At 40.5% G+C, this 18798-nt stretch overlaps 1 protein-coding gene across 1 annotated transcript in view; it reads left to right on the plus strand.

The window, feature by feature from the left end:
* Positions 1–18798, plus strand: part of htr7c (5-hydroxytryptamine (serotonin) receptor 7c) — a 33974-nt gene that overhangs the window by 595 nt on the left and 14581 nt on the right. Inside the window, exon 1 of the mRNA XM_086031797.1 lies at positions 1–119. This exon is cut by the window's left edge and continues 595 nt beyond it. Coding sequence (XP_085887923.1) covers positions 1–119 — 119 coding nt within the window. The remainder of the gene's footprint in view (positions 120–18798) is intronic.

An 18798-nucleotide genomic window follows, 5' to 3' on the forward strand; every position in this document is an offset into this window, starting at 1 on the left:
ACTGACCTCACGGGGGGCAAGTGGCTTTTTGGCGAGGTCTTTTGCAACATATTCATCGGCATGGATGTAATGTGCTGCACTGCCTCCATCATGACCCTCTGTGTGATCAGCGTGGACAGGTACTGTATGTCATGAAACGCCAAGTGCTTACATGCGCGCGCCTGCATTTTAAACTGACAGCTACACTTGTTGACCTCAATGAACTATTAATAATGTAAGTGACTAAGTAAGCGAAGTTCATCCGCCGCGTCAAATAATGAACTGTGAGTCAAATCTACTCAATAACGGGGTACGTTTGACGCCGGGGGACGCAATATCCAGATGAGATGATATTCTACTTGTTACAGTTAAACGGTGCAGCAAATGCTGTAATTTGTGAAAAAAAAAAAAAAAAAAAAAAAAAAAGAAAGTCTAGAAACTGGTCACTTTTTGTGTCGCAAGATTTTCTAAACCAAATTTAAAATGAAATCTAATAACACTGTTGCATGAAAATGGGTTAAAGGACTTGTTTGTAGAAAAAGTCACAGAACAGATGGATACATTCAAGATTTGTGGACAGTCATTTCTCAGAGTCAGAGGGCATGCAAGCACACTCCCGTTGTCATATAATGGAACCAATGAAAATCATAATCAATACCTTACACTCTAGAATAGTTGTGTTGTCTTTATACCCCAATGCAACATGTATGTAACATTAGCATGAGTGGATTTAGAATTTAGACACTGTAGAACACCTGGCCTCTCATTGATAATGTTGGTTTATGTAATTAGGCCCAATGGTACACGAAACAAGAGTAACCATTACTGAACAAATTTGGCAAGTTGGCATCTGTTAGCGGGAAAATTCAAGTTTCGGCAGCACTTGCCTAGAGCAAACCAGACTTAACTTACACAGTTCCTGTTAAAGAGTGCCAAGTAATCACAATGAAACAAATGAGAGTGGAGTTAACATATGAATCAAAGCAGGACTCAGAGGAAATTCTGATGGTGGTGAGTGCTGATGATAGCATAGCTGTGATGAATGTGATCGAAGACTTGTGTAGACTTATAGAAAATGAAGCTGCAGGATTCGGCTTTGGATGAGTGGGTTGGTAAGGATTCTAGAAATGTATGTTGACTGTCTCTCTGAGTAAGTTAATGTTACGCACATCGGTGAGCCAGAAGCATGACCCCTTGTGTATAGACCCAATACATATTTAATCTCACAGGCTAACATGGATGTTCTAGACCACTCTGGTGGAAATCAGTACCTCTGACTTTCCCTGTCCACAATCTAGTCATAGCCAGATAATACCACTAAGATCCATGGAGAATGGTAAACAATGGCCCCTTTATGGGCATCACATCACCTTTACATAAACACATTTATCATCAATGAAGTTGCGCCAAATAAACATAAATACTGTACTGTGGATATTGGTGTCGAAGTATTTTATGACATTTTAGACATACTTCCGTGAGTTCTTTCCTGTTTTAATAAACACGGCTGTTTTGCCACTAAGCGTGCAAAGGTGTTTCAGGTAATTCACATTCTCTCACATTGACAATCAGATTATATGATCGATCAGGGGATTTTAGAATAGTAACAATAATTTGCCTTGATTCATTTGTGGACTCTAGAATGGAAGGTGACTGTAATTAAATGATTGAAGTCATCTGATAAATCATCACAATGTTGTGTTAGATCCAGGACACAACATTAGATAACCCTGCACATCTAATGAAATCCAAGACGAGAGTTTCACAACTTTACAGTTTGGATATCAGTACTATAGTAGACAATGTGCTACATATAACTATACCAGAAGGAAATGACTACAATCATTTGTCAGGCGGGGACCCGATCAAATTTCTTGACAGTTAACTCAATAGTCGACAACGCATTTATATACATATTTATTTATTTGGCGCTTTGCTTTTCTCTCGAACCTGCCTTGTCTCCTGCTGCTCCCCCACGCACAGAAGAGGTAACCCATCTCATCCATGATGTAAAATGAAGCATTGTGGGTAATGTGGTTTCATGGCTAAACGGTGTTAGCGACTCTAAAGCGAGTCCAAAGTTATGGCACATTTCATTAAAAATACGTAAAGATGAAGTCAACTCAAAAATATTCTTTATAATGATATATTCTATACATTCATACTAGTCTAAACATGGCAATCTGATTAATATTGCATTTGTGGAATATGAATAAGCAGAAAAATCCACAGCAAAATATACATCGTTTCATAGTATTAATGCAACTTTGCATACTGTACAGGTTTTTTTTTGTTCCATTTTAAAATGCGCTAAACATTTATATCTAAAATTATTTAAATTGAAAGTCAACCCAAACATATTTTTATCAAGAATATGTTCCCAGCAGGCCCACTAGTTGAGACAAGGCATTCTGATAAGTATTGCGTTTGTGGAATAAGAGTTAATCCACCTGTTTTTAGCCATCTCTGGGGGCGGCCATTTTGTCACTTCTGTCAATTGAAAATGACATCACAGTGTCTCAGGGCTCAGGTAACGACCAATCACAGCTCACCTATTTTCTGAAGCTGAGCCATGATGTAAATTTAAGTTGCTCCATAATTTACAATTTTACATGTCAGGAATTCTGGTACAAGTTGCAAAGTTTAATCAAAGTTGATTGAACTATCATGTTGATTGTCTTTATTATTGATTTGTACATACCTTAAAGAGGTCTAGATAGTTGACTATATGGTCTAGATAATGATGGTGAGCGTCATTCAAAAACCCTCACCCAGAAAAAAGATCTGTTGCTAAACATTTGTATTGTGGTTGTAACACAGGGAACCTAGAAAAGCTAATACAGATCTGTCTTAATTTTTTCACGGGTGACGACCGTGACCATGAAAGTTGGGGTGTGTGTGATGAAGCTGAAGATGGACAAATCAGAAGTTCAAGAAATCAAAGTATCTACAAAAGAAAAGTTGAACCCCAGCGAAATCCACAGACTTGCTGTTGACTCCACCTCTTATGCACCTGTGAAAAAGTTAGATTTTATTTTATTTGCTTTATTTAACCAGGTTTAAAAAAAGTACTTTAGATTACAAATCTCTTTTCCAAGAGAGACCTGGCCAAGAAGGCAGCAAAGACATAGTTATAACGATATAAAACAAAACAATATCCATATACAATAAAGCCATCCTAATCATATATCAGTACAAATTCAACTACAAATTTTTGCCAATTTCGGGGCTGCTGAGTTTCAAGCGAGGCGGAGTTAGCACCGAAGATGACCCTTGGTCAGGTCATCCACAAATATCAACCACTGGCTGATGCCATTCACCATATGGTCTTTCACAAAGTATAACAGACGTCTTAATGTCCAGCAGATAGCTAAGTCCATAGGCATCAGTTCTGGTTCAGTCCATACTGTTTGAACTGAGATAAAAAAAAAAAAAACGGCTACGTGTAGACAAGGCCTAAGCTTGGGTTACTGAGTGACACGTTGGCAGTACCTTCTTCGAATGAGGATGCAAGCTTTCTCCCAGTCAGCATTCCTCCAGTCCTGCTCTCTGTAGTTACTTTGTATTTTCGTTGATAAAGACCTTTACTTTTCAACTTCCGTGTCATGTCTGCTACTGGGTCCAAATCCCTCTCCTCACGTAACAGACCCACTCCCTTAATAAGATATAATGTGTTTTGGCTTCATTTTTTTCACTTTTCCTGAGAGTAATATGTACACTTTCAATAATTCAAAAGTCAAACATGAATGATTTATTCAAAACAGTGGGATGAGAGGGTGCTTTTCTGTAGTTCCTTGGATGTCCAAGAAAAGTCAGGCTGAAGGAATGAAGGAACTTGCGTTGCAGGTTGGATGATAGAATCACAGTGATAACCTGTGTGATAACCTCAAAATGGTATTTGGTTTAGAAAAGAACCTTAATGTCTTTAGTGCCTATAGATATTCAATGTCAATAGGAAGCTGTGATCGCTTTTTAAAACATTTGTGAGGCGAGGAAGTTTGTCCCTGCAGAGAGAGTGCAGCTGGGGAATATTCTCCCGCAGCAACACACACATGACCTGACTTAGCTGACGCATCCTCAGGTAATGTGATGTGACGCCCAAGCTCTGCTCTCAGGCACTTTTCCCTTCCAACTTCCACATTGCGAAGGACTGGATATTTCCGTCAAGGCTAACATGATCAGATCAAAGGCAGTTCATGTTTGTCAAGGAATTCTGTGAAAATATGAGGAGTGTGTGTTCTAGTCAGGAAATACAATATTTGTGAATCCCATGATCACAAGCATAGTTAATGCGACAAACCGTTCTGGCTATTTCATGCTGACAACAGTTTTCATCTTCAAAGAGGAAACCATTTATGCTTGTGGCAATCACTTGCAAAGTTCTGTCAATGAAAATATTTCAGAAGTTATGAAATAAAAATGGTGAGAGAATACATTAAGTTGGTTAATCATTGATAAGTGCTGCTTGCCAACTGCAGCTGTTGTGTCCCGTTTAACTACCTGTTCGACATTTACTACACAATAACCTGAAGCCAAAGACAGATTGTATATTTGCTCGGAGAAGGTGTGCATGTAAATTGGTTTCAAAATAGAAAATGAAAAGGTAAAACACAAAATGTGTACAATGAAACCTCTGAACATAATGCGTTTAGGGATGCTTCTTTCCATTTTACTAAAAATTTGCGATCCGTTTAACGCCTACCACCTTTAACTGGGTTACCCTTCTGCCGTCCGTCTATCCACCTTTTTGTACGACCGGAAAAAATAGTAATCGCCTATAGACCGGTCCGCCTATGATTTTAAACGGGCTTTCCTTCCGACTACCATAATAATTGGATGGGGAACAAGTTGGAATTTGCATGAATTTCTGCACAAATTTCTGTTTTCTCCATTTTTCACTGAATCATTGACCCTTGCTTATTCAAAAACCTGCAAAAAATATAAGAAGCATGTTAGAATATTAAAATTTGCCAGGAATATTTACAAAAGGTTGAACTTTAAAAAAAAAGCATATGTTTAATCATGCATCAACGCTTCTGCTTGAAACGTTTGATACACCCCTCGTATATTCACGTTGTTTTTGCTGCAATGTATATGCTGTCTATACTACGAGCCACTTCAATCAAAATTATCTTTCCGTGCTGACAGGTGACCTCTTGAACACAACCACACAACTGAAAATGAGGCCAGGAAGGAACTTATGATTTTCAAGTGTTTGCCATGTGTGTGTCAGCTAAAAATCACAGCCATCTTTTTTGTTTTTTTTCTCCCAAAGGCTTACTTATAATGAAATCACACACTTTTGAGTGGGTTTATGTACATACAGTATACATGTACATAATACTTGTTATTTCTAACAAGATTTAAAAAAAAAATTATGTAGACCATAATCACCAGCAGCATTGGAACATTCCACTCTCTTGTGGAACTTGACATGAAGGATGATGGATTATTAATAACTGGTCACCTGATAGTGATCTGAGTTATTCTTTGCTATTGTCTACTTGCTACACTATTTATTCAACAATCTCCGGAGAAGAATAAAAAGGATGAAGTGCGAAGTGACTTTAGTATTGCATAAATCAAGCTTCAGGTTTGGCATTACAATGATGGGATCCATTATTTGTCGATACTAAACAAGAGGCCAATAAACAGTTACAAATCTGAGAGATAATAGGCTTTGTGTTGGCTTCTTGTTCTTGTGGGACTAAGAAAAACAATGCCATCATACATAATTGGTTCTCCGATGGAGGTTGTTTTTTTTAACATTTGTCACATATATTTGATTGCAACTTGGTGTGTGTGTTCATTTGATAAATATTTGCATGGGGAGACTGTGTGTTTAAAGGAATTATGCATGTTAGCAGAGGTTTAAAAAACAGTTACTGTGCTGTCTCTGTTAGGGACTTGAAAGGTTGGTGATTTAATCTTTGGAATTGAACTGCAGTTTGTATTCTGGAGAGGAATACAACACTGTGTTATGCGTATATCATTGGTGAAATGCCCTTGTGGAAGACAGTATACTACATAACTCACCTCGGGTAAGTACAAAAATCCCACTCTGGTCTCAAATAATGTCAAACATACCTGCAGTCTATTAGCAGTTGAGAAGTGGGGGAAAATTATACCATACTGTAAGCTATAATGACGATGATTAGTGAGGAGTTTCTCAATCAGGACAGTTGTGTGAGTAACATCTTAATAAAGGACCCCATGGTGAAATTATTAGCTGTTGAAATATTCTGGCACTACTAAAATCTTTGCACATGATTCCTAGAGGTGTGAGGTCATATACAATATGCTCAGAAGTGTGAGCTAGCTCCGACTTTGAGGAGATAATGAAGAGAACATACACAAAAAACAGTTATTACAAGGTGATTAAATAGAAATTATTGACCAGCAAGTTTATGAAGCCTGACACTTGTTATTGTGCACAATAACATTGACTGCTTACTGCATGCGTAGTCAACGTGTTTAGTCAAAATGCTTTGACTTTGTCACTAGCACTACAAAATGTGTCTTTTCAATTTATGTATATATAACAGGGCTATTCAACTAAAGTGTTCATGGGGCCACATTATCAAAAATCCAAGGGGCCGGGGGCCAGACGGGTATTTGTCGGTCCACTCTGTATTAAAATGGCGATTTTCTAAATCAACCTTTTTTTTCCAGTTTTGATAGCGCCACGTTCACAGACCGAGCGACGGCATTGTTTGAATTTGGACTATTCCGGTTCAAATTTCGGTTCTTCGATTAGATTCCGGTTCCTAACGATTCTTGATTAAGATTCTAAAAAAAAGAGGAGTTACTTTTGGACAAATGAACTTCTCTGTTCTTTGATTTCATGAACTTTTTACTGTTTGTGAATTTTACTATGAGTTACTCAAAGGGCCAGCAAGCTCTTCTCCTCCTGCTTTGGGGGGAAACATCCAGCGTGAAAACGCTCAGCCTCTGCCGCTCTGCAATCCCTCAATTTCACGTGCAGAAAGAAGAGCTCTGAAGCCGCTTCCTTATTCTTTTTCTAATGTCGGTAGAGAGGCATAGCACTGCACAACGCCACAGCAACTTCCACCTTCCCAGGCGATGTGTAACATAAGGATGTGTACATGTGGCGAACGTCTGTGTTTTTTCTTTTTGGCAATCATCCGTGGTGCGGACCAACATGCTTGGCGGGCCTGATCCGGCCCCCGGGTTGCCAGTTGAATAGCCCTGGTATATATTATAACTTATTAAAGAGTGATGGGACATGGTGGTCAAAACTCTGCATTTTGTAACCCTTTGTAACAAGAGGTTCTATATATGACATCATATTTGAGTCCTGTTGAGTGAGGCAATACATTGGATTCATAGAGTTTCCATATGTTAATTAGCTGTTATCAAGTAACGGAGTGACTGCGTCTTCCATGCTAAATATTCTTCTGCCGCTTGTTTGTAGACATTGTTGGGCCATAGTGGTGTTACAAGTAGTACTGTTACTAGTTGAACTACATTTCTTGGTAGCATGGTTGCAACTTTGCTATTTTCAACATCAAGCATATTTTCAGTAGTAAAACTACTTTCGTGATCAATAACGCAGTAGCGTTCATGGACTCTACATTTCCCAGGCAATTCTAAAACTGAAAAGCTTAAAGCTCATTAGCTGGCTAATTTCCTATTGACATCCACTGACTGGCTGGGAGTATCGTGAGTGGATTGAATTGTTTACAACTGTTTAAGTGTCAACCAAGATAGCATTTAGCTGCCAACACCTCCACCGTTGGTCACCAGGCTACAGAGCCTGTAAATTTTGTCCAGGAGCCGTCACGAGAATATTTAAGATTTTGTTATAACGCAATACTATTGCATTTTATTGCAAAAGTTGTGTATTATAATGCAATACGTTTTCAGTTTTTATGGTGTCATTTCGCAGCAAAAATAATTATTGCAAAAAAACGGCATGTGTTTTTAGGAGGAGAACCAGAGACTTCCACTTCTGGGTCATAGCTTTAAGGCCCTGTCTACACATAGCCGGGGTTTTTGAAAACATCGGATATAAACCTGCGGTTAGCCCTATCATCCACACGTCCCCGCAGAAGAGATTTGCGGATATCTCCAGCATATCGCCGCATCCGTGTTTTGGTGTGGACGGTTAAACCCGGAGATTTACGTCGTCACTGTGCGACAACAATGCTTTGACGTCACTTGCGCGACTTGTGTTTTCATTAGAGTCAACATGGATTCTCGCAGCGCTGCGTTGGTTATAGCCATTCTCGATGCGCTTTTTGCTTACTTATTTGTCCGCAACCAACCACTGCTTCTCGTTGAAAGGTTCAAAAGCAATTCTGACCTCTTGTCGGTTCTCCCGAACGGGTTTGGCGCCGTGTTTTTGGTTTCGTAGAAGTGACGTCAAAGGACGGAAGTTCCTTCTGAATGGACAGTATTTGGCTAACTACTGCCGCCTAGAGGCTTGGCGTGCGTTTGAAAGCGCACTTCCGCGATTTCGTGTGGATGCGTTTTTTTAATGTGTATTCCAACGCGGGCGGATATACGGTTGTTAAAAGTTTACAGCGGCACTTGAGTGAACATGAATGACGGCTTGGAGAGATTTTTACGGTCTAGAGATGTCCTAGATAAGGACATACTTTTCATGCAAAGGGATAAGGTATATACTAAATGTTAACAGTTAGTTAACAAGACAAAATTTTATTTTGTGTATTGAATTGGGAAAGTTTTGATATGCCCGTCATTGGAGTTGTTTGGGTCACTAGGGCGCAAGCCCAATTAGCAATTCACAAAAACAACTACTTACTCACTACGTGTTCGTTTTATCTTTCAAGAAGGCATCCAATGACTCCCACAAGTTGATTGAATTTTCCGTCTGTTTCTTTCAGTCTCTGAAGTACAGGAATCTGACAAAAGTCAAGCTGGGCTGCTTTCCTTAACCTTGCGAGGACCCGTACCCAATACAGGCACAGTCAGAAAAGAGCGATATCTAAAATGCAACTCTCACATATATATCATATTGCCCTAACAGAGAAATCTAATCAAAAAATGTCGGTAGACTCAAATCTTCTCCCTCTGTGGTTTATCACTCCAAGTCCCAGGTCATTTTGGTGCCTCGAGTCCTTCCCCCGGCGGCTCCAGAGTAAAAAAGACTCAGCCCTGTGAAACAACTCGAGGTCACATTCCACTCCACAATCTTGTGTGTATATGCGTGTACCGATAAAAACGTGCATGACAATTGTATGTGAATGCCTGTTGGTGTGTGCGTGTGTGTTTGTGCGTGTGCGTGTGTACGTGTGTAGTAACACAAGACACAAAGAGTTTTCTTTCTTCTTTGACTATTAATTGTTATATGACTACATATGTGTAAAGATATTTAGATGATTGTGTATAATGACCATAAATGTGCAACACAATTACTATCTGATCCATGTATCACTAATATACTGATTGACATAAAACCACGATTATCCATATGCAATACAATAATCACTTCACTAACACTTGGAAGTCATCCATATCCTTCAGAGTGTAACGACACCTTAAGTTATTTTATTAGAATTTTATTTTATGTATTCATTTGTATCGGGATTGTGATGGGAAAATGTTATTTAAGTGTTAATTATGTTATGGTGGTCATGTATGTTATTTATTTATTTATTAATTTAATTTTACTGATTCTATAGGGTCTGGGGAAAGGGTGGGAATGGATCGCAATAAAACAAGGCAGCTATTTGCAATTCTAATCATTGCCATGGTCTATTCCTTGCTTACTTATTCCTTATTTTTAGCTTTTTTCTGTCCTCTATTCATGTGTGCAATGTCATGCCCCTTTGACCTCAAAACCCATGTGGAATATATCCCAGTTACGCCATTGCACCTTATTCACACATGTTGCTGCTTCGGCATTGAAAGCTCTTGTCACAGAACGTCTGCAGGCTGTTGTTAGTGAGGGAAAGCAGGGCAGTGTCAGTTGGCTGCAGCTTATGTGATCAGGTATAGGAATCAAGGGCAATTATGTATTGTGGGTTCAAGGCATAGAAAGACTGGATATGGTAAATATTGGATTTACATTCCTATGATTTTTTTTGTAAAAATGAGATCTGTCTTGGCTGTTGTAGTTCTTGTGACACATAAAGGCATAGAAAATGGTTGAATGTGTTTAAGATTCTCTTAATTATAATCTCAATTGTTGGGGTTTCTAATTTGTTGTCCATGGGCCACGCCATTCTTCACCCAAAAAATTTTGATTTAGCAGTTAAACTACTGTACTTATTGTGGCACTTATTGTAATTACATTTTTTTTTAACAGATGTTAATTTGTGGGCAGCACAGTGGCCGACTGACTAACATGTCCGCCTCACAGTTCCGAGGTCTTGGGTTCGAATCCTACCCGGGCCTTCCTGTGTAAGATAAGAAGATAAGAATGCCTTTATTGATCCCACAGTGGGGAAATTTTCATTGTTACAGTAGCAAAGATATAGGTCACACAGGGGCGGCGGCATAATGTGGCCATTAATGTATAACATTGACGGCAAACATTTAGAATCAAACCTATGTAGATATACGCAGTAACATGTGTATATACACATGTGTATACACACCAACCTACATCTACATAAAAAATATGAGGAACACTCATTTCGGCCTGTACATAGTACAGAGGAAAAAATACTCTAAGTGACAGTGCTGCAGTGCTGTAGTGAAATGTAAGGAACAGCATTGGATAAAAATAAAACTAGACTAACAGTAGTGGGGAATGTTGAGTATTGCACGGTATTACAGTAGTGGGGAATATTGGGTATTGCACGATACGAGCTCAGGTGCAGGACTGCACAATTGCACTAATGACCGCCAGTTTGTAGAGACTACACAATGTTCTTGTTAAAGAGTCTGACAGCAGCAGGCAAGAAGGAACGGCGGAATCTCTCCTTTGCACAGCGAGGGTGTAACAGTCTGTCACTGAAGGTGCTGTGGAGTGCTGTTAGGGTGCCCTGGAGGGGGTGGTCCGGGTTGCCCAGCATTGATGACAGCTTGGCCAACATCCTCCTGTCCCCCACCGAGTCCACAGAGTCCAGGGAGCAGCCCAGGACAGAGCCGGCCCTCTTGACCAGTTTGTCCAGCCGCTTCTTGTCCCGGGCCGAGACGCCGCCTGCCCAGGTGACCACTCCCTGGAAGATGACCGATGCAACCACCGAGTCATAAAAGTTCCTGAGGAGTGTCCCGTGAACCCCAAAAGACCTCAGTCTCCTGAGTAGGAAGAGTCTGCTCTGACTCTTCCTATAGAGGGCGTCTGTGTTGTCGCACCAGTCCAGTTTATTGTTCAGATGAACACCCAGGTACTTGTAAGTTGAGACTCTCTCAACATCTGTTCCCCGGATGTTCACTGGTGCAGGTGAGGAGTGCTGGCGCCTACCGAAATCCACCACCATTTCTTTGGATTTCCCCGCATTGATCAGGAGGCGGTTCTGCTGGCACCAGTCCACAAAACCCTGAGTAAGTTCTCTGTACTCCCGATCATCTCCGCCTGTGATGAGGCCGACAATCGCAGAGTCGTCAGAGAACTTCTGCAGGTGACAGGTAGGGGTGTTGTAGTTGAAGTCCGAGGTGTAGAGGCTGAACAGGAAGGGAGCCAAGACAGTTCCCTGTGGGGCCCCCGTGCTGCAGAGGAGCACGTCAGACACACAGTCCTGTGTCCTCACATACTGTGGCCGGTTTGTGAGGTAGTCCTGGATCCATGTGGTGAGGTGGTGCGCCACCCCCGCCCGCTCCAGCTTGTCTCCCAGTAGGGTGGGCTGGATGGTGTTGAAAGCACTGGAGAAATCAAAGAACATGATCCTCACAGTGCTCCCCGCCTTCTCCAGGTGGGAGAGTGAAGTGTGGAGGAGGTAGATGATGGCATCATCCACACTGATGCCAGGCTGGTATGCGAACTGGAGTGGGTCCATTGAGGAGCTCACCAGGGGGCGCAGGTGGACAAGGACCAGTCTCTCCAGGGTCTTCATCAGGTGAGACGTCAGCGGCACCGGTCTGAAGCTGTTGAGCTCCTTCGGGTGGGGGGTCTTTGGCACCGGGACCAGTTTGCATGTTCTCCCCGTGCCTGCGTGGGTTTTATCCGGGTACTTCGGTTTCCTCCTACATTCCAAAAACATGCGTGGTAGGTTAATTGAACACTCTAAATTGTCCCAAGGTGTGATTGTGAGTGCGAATGTATGTTTGTCTGTGTGTGCCCTGCGATTGGCTGGCAACCAGTTCAGGGTGTAACCCCGCCTACTGCCCGAAGACAGCTCGGATAGGCTAAAACGCCCGCGACCCTCATGAGGATAATGGATGGCTAGATGGTTGTTGATTTGCAATTGTCATACACATGATAAAAACATTTTTTTCCGTCTATATTGTTTAAACTGAAAAGAAAAACGTAGTTTTGGTGTTTCCTTCATTTCCATCTATTTGCTCGTTATCCATTAATAACTGACATTTTCTCAATGGTCCACCACTCTCCTAATATCTCTTTTCCTTCCAGGTGTAGCAATACTAAGAGCTGACTTTGGTTACAGCCAGTGTGGGATTGATTTTCACTTTGTGACTGTATAATTTAATGTCCTGCCACAGAAACTGGGACATTTGAAAGACTAATCTGATTTCCAATTGATCGAAGCGTACACTCGCAAGAGTAATTTGATTTTCGATCGAATAGTCTGGTTGTGTTAATCTACATTTAAAGAGTTGATCAAGGTCAGAATAAAATGTTTGCATGTATCTGAAATCTGTTTTTAATCAATTTAATGCAAGAGTTTGCTTCTTTCAAGCGCATATAAAATAATGTTGAGTGTCTTTGTTTTTGATTACAACTTATGGTCATATTGGTAAGTTAATGCAGAGCAAAAAACAGGTAACAGAGTGCCCATCTTAATTTCATTTGTCAGAAAATAGCAGTAAGTGCTGTGAATGGCTTTTAACTCTTCTAAGGTGTAGCCTGTCTCTTCTCGAAAGTCAGCTAAGAAAGGCTCCACCTGCGACACTTATAAGTGGCCAAGCAAGCCCTTTAAAAAAATAATAGATAAAGAAAAAGACAACGGTGATTCCCATCAACCCCGTTATTTTATTCTGCGTTTTGAGACACTCTTCAGAATTCCTTTTCCAGTGGACCCTGACTGGCCCACTTGCTTCACTGAGATCTTGACCCTTTTATTTTAACCCATTAAGGCCTAAAGCGCCTGGCTCAACAGCTCCCCAAAACCTAACGTCGTGTTTGGAATTACCCTTGACAACCTGAAGTTTTCCCAGAAATTCAACACCTACAAATTTATTAATATATCAGCCTCTGTAGCAGACAGACACATCATTCCAAAAGAATTTGAGAGCTTAGACATTTGGCTTTTACATAGACCCGAGTTTTAGTCATCTTTACTGTTTCAATCGAAGAGGTAAAAATAAACTGTCAGTCCAAGAGAAGCACTATTTTTAATTTAAAAAAATCGTCTGGCAACTACAATCCTCTATTCTGTTACAAAGACGTTGATATTATCATTGTCTACAAACATATATCTTAACGATATATCACTTTCGACTCCTACTGGTTCAAAGTCCACAATCACGTCGTCCATATCACAGCCGTTACTCATTTAAGGGCTCCCTCGATTGTGGGGTCCGCCATTATCACTCGAAAGAATTCTGGAACATCCAACGCGGGCTTACGACACTCTCACGTGTATATTCTGATGCATTTCATTGGTTAAGAGACCGAGAGTTAAATAATAAATAGAAAATGACGTATACGCTCTCCCGGCTTTAAGGGTAGAAAGACGCAAACGCCATTGTTTATTCATCATTTTAATGTCTGAGTGATAAAAACTAGCATATCTTAACCCCAAAATAGAAAACTATGTGATTCTGCTACTTATTCACTGATTCAGTTAAATGAGCCATCTTCTCACCAGTGTGTTGGCCAAACGCCATTTGAGGCCAACTCAGAATGATTCCCAATAAATTCACAGTGCAAGTGTTTGTCTTTCCTTGCTCTTCTCCAGTTTTCCCTCATTCAATTCACTTCTATCTTACATTATTTGTGAGCTATGGGTGTTTGGGTATGGATGTGTTTATTCAGCTTTTCTGAAGAGAGACTTAAAATAGGAGAAAAAACGTTTGTACACCGCATAGTTTAAGACACTTTCACTTATTAAGCTATCCATCCATCCATTATCCATACCGCTTGACCTCACAAGGGTCTTGGGCGTGCTGGAGCCTATCCCAGCTGTCTCCGGGCAGTGGGCGGGGGACACCCTGAATTGGTCGCCAGCCAATCGCAGGGCAAACAGAGAAAACAAACATCCGCACTCACAATCACACCTAGGGGCAATTTTTAGAGTGTCCAATCAACTTACCATGCATGTTTTTGGAATGTGGGAGGAAACCAGAGTTCCCGGAGAAAACCCACGCAGGCACAGGGAGAACATGCAAACTCCACACAGGGAGGCCGGAGCCGGGATCGAACCCACGACCTCTGGACTGTGAGGTGGATGTGCTAACCAGTCGACCACTCTGGTTAGCCCCTTATCAAGCTATATTAAACAAAACGTGGTTAAATTAGCAGTGTTTAAGTAGCACTCAGTATGTGCTTTTATTGTGACACAGAATTGGTGCCACTTCCGGTAAGTGACTTTGCGACATGACAACAACTTAACGATGGCTATGTGGTAACTTGGGTATATGGAAAACATTGCACAAAACACTCCAACAAAACATTTTGGTGGAATAGATTATGGCCAGTTGTAACAATGTGCTTACAGTAAATAAATACACAATTAACTGGTTATCAACCCACACTGCTAAATGTAATCACAATATCGTGCGAACTCTAGCCCCACACTCCGTACTGTGTTGCCCACTCCACCTCCAGTCCTCGAGCCACATGTGACATGTATACCTAAGTCACATGAACTCGCTATTTACACAAGAACGTTATACAAAGTATGCAAATTAGTAAGCATGGTAAAGGTTATCAAGCGTGAGCGTGTGTGTGTGTGTGTTGGGGGCGGTGGGGCAAAATGGTGGGCGGGGATGGCCCATTATGGCCCGTCCTTGGTGGCGGGTCTGCCTACGAGTATATTAAAAAAATGTACGTTGATGTGATAGAACTTTTTTTTGGCATATTGAAATTAATAATGGGTTTCAAAATGAATGAACATTGAAAAATCAAAACCTTCTACACACTGTTTCCTTAATAACGGCAGGCTGAGAACTTTGAACACTTAAGCATCACAATATTTTGAATGCAGTCACACAAAAGGTATGATCAGTGATCTATGGATAGCATAATATGAAGTATCTATGAACAACTGCTCTGAGTTTGGTTCTGTTTAACCTATTTTAGATAAGAAAGTCTACAACACAGTTGGCGATCTGCTAATCTTAGGGACCAGAACCACTCTTGTTTAATACATCAACCACCGTGCATGATTTGTTGAAAGCTCTATCTCACATAAGCTTTTTTTTTTTGTCAACCTAGTCTGGGATTTCGGGTCTTGAGCACAGTCTGTTGAATCTGGGTCAAAGTATTTTAGTGCATTTGAAACAAGCAAGAGAGCATGTTTTCTGCATCCTTCAAGTCTACAAGAAGAAAGAACACAATCTACCTCTTCAAATTTACTTTCACTTTCTGAAAGACTGTTCAGCCATATTCTGAAACAAGTCAATTTCTTTCTGCATAGGCACATTTTAATGGAAACCACAGAGCCCAATTTTTCATTTAGCCAAAGCTCAATGTTCTCCAAACAGCACAATTCTCTTGAATTTGATATCTTATACATATTTTGCATTTCCACTGCCAAAGGTAGCTGCAGTTGTGTAATACACTATAGTAGTATAATTTGAGATGTTTTGATGAATGCATGTTGCAGACAGTTAAAGTATTCAAATGTACAATGCAATCATTTTTACTGCCAATGTTTACATCTTACATCTTTTTCAATCATGGCAATTTATTTTCATTGACAAAAGCAAATGGCAACATTCTGGCTCCATACCTGCACAATGCAAATATCAATCAAATTAGGGTTTAATTACTCCAAATTGGGGGGTTGGCAGTGACAAAAAACGATTTGATTGGAAAAGTTACTTTGTTTTAAAAGATGCAAGTTTATTGAACTGAACTGAATTGAATCGTTTATTGTAACACGCAAAAAAAAGTCATTATTGTTTATGTTTATTTTCGGGGCAAACGTCTGTCTTTGTAGCATCTCTTCAATTGAGACGATAAACCTTACTGTTGGCCATATAACTATGCCAAAAAAAGCATCAAACAACCATACCTCAGCATCACAAGGCAGAAGGCTGTCTTGTCACACTTACACATGCACGCACACTCAAACACACGCACACGCACACTTGCTCTTTTCCCAGCTCTGATTTGATCATCCAAGCACTTTACCCTATTTTGCCTTTCCGTTCTCCATCCACGACCTGGGCACCCTTCCGTCCTCGGCCCGCCATCCTTTTTCATAAAAACAATCATCCTCCGACCCTTTCCGTCCTCATCCACTTAAGCGTTTCCGTCCTTACATTCCCTCAGTCCGTTCACATGCAAAGGGATATGGTATGTAAATGTTAAGGAGTTAAGGCTTCTTTATACTCCCGCGGGCGACGTCTGCGAGCAGTCCCTTCGGCAATGCCGCACCCAGTTTGCCTTCATACTTGCGCGTAACCCACTCAAGGTGTTTTGAAAATGTGTTGCAGTTTCACTCCAAATCGGGGGGCGTTGCTACGGCTGATACTGACTAGGACACCGCACGGCGGGATTTCCTCTGCCTTTTATGGCCAATTCCCGTTGCCGTTTTGACTGCCAAGCAACGATCAAAACGACAGTGACAACAATGGGTATCGCCTATCATTTATAAATATGATATAAATAGCAACAATTTCCACTAGCATTTCAACTGAAGAGTCTCATTAAAGCTCAGATGACTGGTAAAAAGAGAATAAAACTGCTATAGTGTGTCTGAATATTATTCTTAAGTGTTTTGTTCCTGACATTTAAAGAACAAATTCACTTCTTCAAAGGAGCTCAGTGTTTTTGTAGTAAATGTTACATTTGTGGTAAGTGCTATATGTAAAAAGTGCCGTTTTATTAGTTATATTAGTTATGATTTCGTTTTTTACCTCTATTAACTACAGTAGTTTGTTTTCAAGACAACATTGCTCACAAGTAATGAGACAAAATTGACTTCATTTAATAGTCTGTTGTGTTAAATTCTACTTTGGGAGAATTACCAACACATATGAGTATGGTACATGTGGTATGACAAAAAGGTTCGGGGGTAACCAAGACAAAAAAAGGTTGGGAACCACCTTTTTAAGCTATTGAAGTGGGCAATTATAATGTGAATATTCATTTTGTATATTTAATGGGGGTCAATTATTTGCTAAAGTTTGCTATTTGTAGTCAGGCTTGGTCCCAATCCTCACGATATCCACAGCTTTTCATGCACAACAGAAAATCATTTTAAACATGCAAGCCCATGCCACTGCCTCAGAGGAAATTTGAAAGAATAAATGTAAATGTTGATTCATCCATTAATTCTGCATTAATACTGCATTTTCTGCAAAGAAATAAAATCCCCTATAGCTTCAACTCTGCAAACTGACACTAAATCACCAAATCCATTAAAGTCAGTCACATCATAGCTGAATAATGACGTGTCTTTGAATAAAGTATTTGTGCCACAGGCAAATAAGTAGGAGCTAGCAAGGACGTCTTGCTCTTGTTTCCCTGTCATGATAATGTGAGTTTGACAGCATGAAGTACCCCTTCTTTTTGTCACATCCCCTTTGGTTTCTTTCGCAAAGAAAAACTTGAAAGCTAAATAAGCTTAAAGGAACTCTTCATGTCTGCCCAATTTACTCCTGACCTTTAAGGAAAAATATTGCAAGGGATAGGCGAGGCACTTAGCTAAGAGTTAGTATGGTTGAAATAGCAGCACAAGTCATCACTTTGTGGCACAGCAAAAGGACTGAGGATTGGAGTATAACTTCCTACTCACAAAAATAACAACACATGTAGAACTCTTGTGCTTTTACTTAGTTGATTGTTTTACCGACATTTTATATTAAGATGAGATAATATAACGGGTCTGGTGGTGATAACAGTTCAGCCAAGAGCAACAAATGATGTTCATACCTTTCGCCAATAAAGACTGCTGGAAATTCAGGCACTTTGTCCTACAAAAGATTTTACAATTGTCCGTATGAGAGTATGCTTCTGCAATTAAAATTGGATGTATTTTTTAATTTTATTTTATATTTGATGCATTTTAACCCAGGGGCGCCAATAATTATGGAGAGCACTGTATGTATATATATATATATATATATATATATATATATATATATATATATATATATATATATATATATATATATATCCATTATCCATACCGCTTCTCCTCACAAGGGTCGTGGGGCATGCTGGAGCCTATCCCAGCTGTCTTCGGGGAGTAGGCGGGGGACACCCTGAATTGGTTGCCAGCCAATCGCAGGGCACACAGAGACAAACAACCACACTCACAATCACACCTAGGGGCAATTTAGAGAGTCCAATCAACTTACCATGCATGTTTTTGGAATGTGGGAGGAAACCGGGGTACCCGGAGAAAACCCACGCTGGCACGGGGAGAACATGCAAACTCCACACAGGGAGGCCGGGGCCCGGGCCGGGGCGTTCCTTTCTGGATGATGAAAAACAGGCACGGGATGTCAATGTGATTCTGGGATTGAATGGGACAAATGTATTGAAATCTAATTGGTTGTTGACATTTAATTCGCTACCCCTTCATGCACGGT

Source organism: Filicampus tigris, chromosome 5 (genome assembly GCF_054856515.1).
Source record: "Filicampus tigris isolate MCC_2025a chromosome 5, RoL_Ftig_1.0, whole genome shotgun sequence".
NCBI lineage: Eukaryota > Metazoa > Chordata > Actinopteri > Syngnathiformes > Syngnathidae > Filicampus > Filicampus tigris.